Source organism: Palaemon carinicauda, chromosome 15, assembly GCF_036898095.1.
Source record: "Palaemon carinicauda isolate YSFRI2023 chromosome 15, ASM3689809v2, whole genome shotgun sequence".
Taxonomy (NCBI): Eukaryota; Metazoa; Arthropoda; class Malacostraca; order Decapoda; family Palaemonidae; genus Palaemon; species Palaemon carinicauda.
Window position 1 is genome coordinate 63,659,747 of NC_090739.1, and position 7,500 is coordinate 63,667,246.

General features: G+C 33.4%; 1 protein-coding gene across 1 annotated transcript in view; it reads right to left on the reverse strand.

Annotated features, from left to right (window-relative positions):
* Window positions 1-7,500, reverse strand: part of LOC137654298 (CLIP domain-containing serine protease B4-like) — a 22,021-nt gene that overhangs the window by 4,218 nt on the left and 10,303 nt on the right. Inside the window, exons 3-6 of the mRNA XM_068387924.1 lie at window positions 6,184-6,344; window positions 4,710-4,875; window positions 2,183-2,294; window positions 204-403 (exon numbers count right to left, since the gene is read on the reverse strand). Of these exons, the coding sequence (XP_068244025.1) occupies window positions 204-403; window positions 2,183-2,294; window positions 4,710-4,875; window positions 6,184-6,344 (639 nt within the window). The remainder of the gene's footprint in view (window positions 1-203; window positions 404-2,182; window positions 2,295-4,709; window positions 4,876-6,183; window positions 6,345-7,500) is intronic.

The following is a 7,500-nucleotide window of genomic DNA, read 5'->3' on the forward strand; positions in this document are numbered from 1 at the left end:
CACATATATATATATATATATATATATATATATATATATATATATATATATATATATATATATATATATAGTCCTTTATGTACATTCATTCATAGACATATACACACATATATATATACTATATATATATATATATATATATATATATATATATATATATATATATATATATATATATATATATATATACACAGTGAACTCACTTGAAAAGTCAATGGGTGAAGACAGCCTGATGAGAGCGATGTCATCGGAGTATGGTGCCCGGGTGTTGTACTTGGGATGTATGACGATTTCCTCGTAAGTGAAATTCTTGGAAGGAGGAGCACACAGTTCTAGGCCTGTTGAGGTCCTCTGGCAGTCCCGGCTGGTAGCCAAGTCCCATTCCCCAATGGTAATGATTTCCCTAGAATATCAAGTAATGTGGATATTGAGAAATTATGTAGGCCTACTCATTGCATAACTCAGTACCATATAAAGAAAATGGATGAGTATATCATTCTTGAAGAGTAAGCTCATCCCTTATATGAAAGTGTAAATTTTAAAAGATTATGTGCAGATATATATTAGGAAATAGTATATAGTGAAAAAAAACATTATTTGAATAGTCCCCTAACTTTAAAGTGAGCTAAATTACTGCTTAGAAAGTGCTTAACATACTACAGCTTCTCATCTACATACTATCATCTATGAACATGCCCACCACTCTAAGAAAAGTACTGTATAAATAAAAAAGGATATGTATATTAGCCTAAGTGTTTCAGCTCTGAGTCATGATTGTTATTGCGTGATCAGAGAAAGATAATCCCAAAAAGTTCCTTTTCCCAAAATACAGAAACGCGCTATCTCTCGTTCTCACTCTTTCTAAAGAAAATATTTCTTATAAAAGGCAGATAATTAATGATGGCAAATATAATAATTATGTATAATTATGGAGATGCCTAATCACAGCCCTTTCCCCACACGCACTGAACATGAGCTAGCGGTCTCGCCTCCTGATTGGTGCGAGACCCTCCCAAATAATGACCCACATGATTGCCGTGTACAGCTCATCAATGTACCACTTGCCAGAACAAATGAGCAGTGAGGTTATGTTTAACTGCGAGCAAAGTGAGCCAGGGCGGAGCAAAATCCATTGGAGGGAGTTGTTATGAATTATAGGTAATTGTGATACCTTAATAGTGACCAACATGGCAGGTGTGGAGAGCACATCCCTGTACCGCTTACCAGAACAAAGGAGCAGAGATATAGTGTTGAAATGAAAGAGCAAGAACCTGTGCAGTACAAGAAAGGAATGTTTGAACAAGTTGCAACTACACATTATCGGGGGTTAATATCAGAAACAGGAATATGGCCACTTGAGAATAGAATTTAGCATAAAAAGGTGATATTATTTACATAATATCATTACATCAAATGATAAACGACTAATTGAGGAAATAGTGGAAGATCAAATAGGGGAACCATATAGGAAGTCTTTTAGAAATATGCAATCAATATTATATTGAAATTGAAGAAGAAAGAATGTATAGAAAGCAAGAACTCAAAGAAGAAATAGAATGTAAAGTGGCAAATGAAATTCAAAGAAAAATAGAAAAGAAAGTAGAAATGACCAGGTTGAGGTTTGTAAATAATAATGGCAGAAGAGATTACATAGGCGAATTTAACACTAGGGGAGCTATAATAATAATGAAGACTTTAAAGAAAATTATAGAAACAGGAAGAAAAATGATAGACTATGTGAGTTGTATAGAGAGGCAGATGATACAACTGAGCATATGTTTAGCTGTAATTAAGAAAATTTAGCATTAAAGAAATTAGAACCACTAACCAAAGAAGTTGCCCGATATATTAGATAGGCTATGGAGCTTGAAAATATAAGTATGTAAGCTGTGCTGTCTATGTAGGAGGTAACTATTGACAATGAATCTTCTGCAGATTGCAGCGCTTTGCATTTACACATCTTGTAGTCTGCCCAACAAGGAACATTCCCACAATCTTAGTGTTTTGGAGTGAGCAACGAGGAACATAGAACGAAAAAATTTACACATTGATCAAGCAGTTTGAAGTATCACAGACCGATAGCAGGGGAAATTAGAAAGCTAGTTAGTCTTGTCCAGTAACGGTTAAAGTGAAATCCGAAACGCATTTTGTTACCGAGTCAATTTCATAAATATTTACTTACAATTTCTTCAGATTCAGCACTGATGGAGAAACGCAGTGGGCCGCTGTTAATATGTATCGCTCGTTTATGATGGAGCCTGCGCAGTGGTACTGAATATTTCCAAACCCAATTTCTGCCGATAATAATAATAATAATAATAATAATAATAATAATAATAATAATAATAATAATAATAATAATAATAATAATAATAATAATAATAATGACAAATCTTCCTGTTATGTCTTTAAATGACAGGAGAAACAACAGCTAAAATAGTTTGATGATTACAATTAATTCCCAAAATAATTTTTCTTTTACTACTACTACTACTACTACTACTACTACTACTACTACTACTAATAATAATAATAATAATAATAATAATAATAATAATAATAATAATAATAATAATAACGTAATCTTATCGCTAATAAATACATTATAATATATTTTCCCAGAGGATATAATTAATCAGATCATAGCTTTAAAATGAAAAGAAACAAGGTTATTCTATCACTCAAATATCTAGATGAAGAAAGAAATAAAAAGATACTGTTCACAATATTTCGGACAGAGAAGTGATCAACATCACGTGCCTTTTTATCTTGTTTCAAAGGTATAGAATAGATAGTAGGTTGGCCAGGGCACCAGCCATTCGTTGAGATACTACCACTAGAGTTATGGAGTCCTTTGACTGGCTAGAGCCCGTAGACAATACTACATTGTATTCTTCTCTCTGGTTACAGTTCATTTTCCCCTTGCCCACAAATACACCGGATAGTTTGCCCTATTTTATTTCATATTCTCCTCTGTCCTCATACACCTGACAACACTGAGATTACCAAACAATTCTTCTCAACCTAAAGGGTTACAGCACTATCATTATTCAGTGGCTACTTTTCTCTAGGTAAGGAGTAGAAGAGACTCTTTAGCTATGGTAAGCAGATCTTACAGGAGAAGGACACTCCAAATTTGAACCATTGATCTCTAGTCTTGGGTAGTGCCATAGCCTCTGTACCATGGTCTTCCACTGTCTTGGGTTAGAGTTCTCTTGCTTGAGGGTACACTCGTCAACACTATTCTATCTTATTTCTCTTCCTATTTTTTAATGTTGTTACTATTCATAAAATATTTTATTTTTCCTTATTTCCTTTTCTCGCTGGGCTATTATCCCTGTTGGAGCCTATGGGCTTGTAGCATCTTACTTTTCCAACAACGGTTAGAGCTTCGCAAGTTTTTTTGCCTTATATCTTCTGGAGGTATGTATACTTTTGCATCATATACGCGTGGATATGCAAAGCTTTTGGCATTAATATGTTCTTCAAAAATTTAATACATCTAATCTTGATACATTCATATTATTACATTAATTCCTATTTATAGTTTATTTGTTACTTCTGCATTTACTTTCCGCACTTTGTTACTTAATGCAGCCCTTCCGGGTAGTGGCATCCTACTTTCTTAGCGATAGTTCCGGCTCGGTTAGTAATAATGATAATAATAACACATATATTTGTATATATGTAATTTTTTGTATATATATACATATACAAACATATATATATATATATATATATATATATATATATATATATATATATATATATATATATATATATATATATATATATATATATATATATGTATAGTGTATGGGTGTGGGGTCCTATTTGTTTAGTTGTTGCTGGCCGAGAAAGAGATCTATCCCCGATGTGTTAAACAAAGTAGGTCCATATCCTGAGAGAAGTCTTGTCGTTAGTGAATCACTCACAGAAATCTAAGTCTGAATTAGTGAATGTTGCAAATTATGGGAAATGCAGTAAAATCCTAACAAAAATCAAAGTACAATTGCAAGCAGATTAATGACATAGGATGCTTCCCAATGACATTTTTTTTCCATTGTTACTGTTTCTCTAACTATATGCAGTTCATTTATAATTTTAGGTATGATTCTTGCCTTCAAATTTACTTTTGAGAAACCTGTTCGATCTATCTCTTCTTCAGATGCACAGGAAATTGACATATTAAAAGTATACCTTTTTTTCAAAACCTGTCTATCCAGAAGAATGTTGTAAATTCTTTCAATCTGCGGAGTTTTATATTTATCTTTCACCTAAATTATAATCTCAGCACGGTTGTTCAGTTAACTCCTTGTGAATTCTGATACAATCCGTAATGACTATAAGGACCAACAAACTAACAAAACACGTACATGTGGATATTAAATCCTTTAAATATATGTTCAGTAGGTCACGTCTTCTGTCTGAATCTTCAATAGCTCACATATTCTGGAACTTCAGTAGATTACGTATTCTGAGTCTTCAGAAGATCACGTAATCTATTCTTTAACAGATTAATTATATATTATAAACCTTCAAAAGACTGCGTAATATCAATCTTCAGTAAATCACGTGATCTAATATTTGTCACATTACATATTCTAAATCTTCGGAAGAAGATGTATTCTGAAGCATCAGTTGTCCCCATACTCTGAACCTTCAGCAGATCAAGATTCTTTTTACCTTATAACTCTGAGCGAACCTACCTGAATATCCCATAGCTACTATCCAAGGGTAACCGTTAATTGGGGCTTCTTGGCCCCCGAAAATCCTTGACAGTCCGTTGGTGGTTCCTTGGCCGCAGGACCCAGCCTTACTTGGGATCAGTTTGTTACTTGGAGGTTTGATAGCTCTCTTGACTTGGCAGCATACCTGTTGAAATGAAAAACAGGGTTAATTTCCTTTTGATTGAATGAGATACGCACTATGAATTAAGAAAGATTCCACCGGATTACGTAAGCAAATGGTTTCAATTGATAACACTAATTCATAGAAAGGAAAAAATCGGATAGTTTTGCATATATGTAATGTGAGAGTCATATCCTGCATTTTTTATCTAAATCAAGTCGTCGACGTACACCAATAGATATAAATATATCAAATTAGATCTAAATTTATCTAAAAGATAGACATAAGAGTAAGAAATAACAAAGCTTTATTTCAAATTCCCAAAGAGTGCACAATATATGCAAGATAGATTGACGTTGAAATAGTGAATTATGGTAAATTTAATATTAGAATCCAAATAACATAGCCGAAGAAAATTGTATTGAACAAAAAAAAAAAAAAAAAAAAAAAAAAAAAAAAAAAGTGAACACAATGAATACGCATTTGCTACTGTTGTTTATTTTGAGATTGAGCAAATATTGTACCAACGCACGATCTACTCGTATGAGAAGTCAGGTGCGATTAATTGGTAATATTCCCAAGTTGAAGACAGCCTCAGATTTTCCTTCTTGTAGACTTGCTCATGATTAGCAGTGGTGCCACGTTTCCAATCAAGCTAGACAGTCTTCAATCTTAGATCGTTTGATAAATTAGATGTGGCAACGCTGCTACATATGTAAATATTGAACCAGCTCTTATTTCTTTTCAGTCAGCAGTTTATAGGACAGATATAGAAATAGAAACAGCTCAGACCAATTACCTTTATTCACACTGGCCTAGTTGACAGATCTAAACGACCAGACCTAGACTATAATTGTAACACTTATGTTTAATTACATAGATATACTTATTTATTAATTATCCTATTTATGTATGTTCTGTTTTCCGTTTTCTCTTCTGAGGAAAGCCTTTGATTTTGTTGTACAATGAGTGTTGACAAATGATCATCATCATCATCATCTCCTCCTACGCCTATTGACGCAAAAGGTCTCGGTTAGATTTTGCCAGTCTTCTCTATCTTGAGCTTTTAAATCATTACTTATCTATTCATCATCTCCTACTTCGCACTTCATATTCCTCATCCATGTAAGCCTGAGTCTTCCAACTCTTCTAGTGGAGACCAGTTGAAAGTTTGCTGAACTAATCTCTCTCCGGGAGTGCGAAAAGCATGCTCAAACTATCTCCATCTACCCCTCACTATGATGTCATCCACATATGGCACTCGAATGATCTCTCTTGTAGTTTCATCTTTAATAATAATAACAATAATAATAATAATAATAATAAACTAACCATAGGAATCGAACGTTCTATAAAGCAGGTGGCAGCCTGCAATTTTCTTATGCTGTCGCTGGAAGGTGTTCGAAGAAGCTGGACCAGATTCGAACACTGCTGCAGAGGAACGCAATCCTTAGCTTCGCAGCCATGGTTAGGGGCCGACGAGGTAGGAAGATCTGAAATCAAAGGGAAAGTATTAATAATAATAATAATAATAATAATAATAATAATAATAATAATAATAATAATAATAATAATAATAATAATAATAATAATAATGCAGATGAATCTTTTATTCTTTTCCTGTCATCTCTGTGTTCTTAACTTTTTGTATAATTTTGCACTACTACTACTACTACTACTACTACTACTACTACTACTACTACTACTACTACTACTTATGATAAAAATAACAATAATAATAACACAGCTTCCCAAACACTTAATAAAAAAGAACAGGATACGACAGAAAGTTCATATTTTTCATAAATAATTTTCCTTGAAGTTTGGATAAAAATCCGGGTATTAAAGTTTTAATCCTCAGAAACGGATGGTTTCTCTCGTAGCGAATCCTTGAGACGTCCTTTCGAGGACGAAGGAGCACAAGAGACTACAATGACTGTCCTTGGATGCATTATGAGTCCTTTATGAATAACTAGATTAATAGAAACTCACCCAGGCTCAGTGTCATTGAATCCTGTTTTACGCGAGATATAAATCAGCAGATATGCAAAGGTATACAGACAGACGCACGCACGCACGCACACACACACACACACATATCTATATATATGTAAATATCACCCACGAATGGCATTTAATACCGAATTCTATCTTGGGAATATATATCCACTTGGAATTCATTTTATGGTAACAGCTTCTGGCCGGGTGGGGATTCGAACCACCACCTGTACGGCTGGAAACCATGCTGGCAGGGACCCTAGTCTCTCTTGATAGCTCAGTCGGTAGGGTCCCTGCCAGCATGGTTTTCAGCCGTACAGGTGGTGGTTCGAATCCCCACCCGGCCAGAAGCTGTTACCATAAAATGAATTCCAAGTGGATATATATTCTCAAGAGAGAATTCGGTATTAAATGCCATTCGTGGGTGATATTTACATTAATTAAAATCACGTGTGCTTGTGATATATGTTCATCTATATATATATATATATATATATATATATATATATATATATATATATATATACAAACATATATATATATATATATATATATATATATATATATATATATATATGTATATATACGTGTATATGTGTATATATGTATATATATACATATATACATATATACATATATATGTATATATGT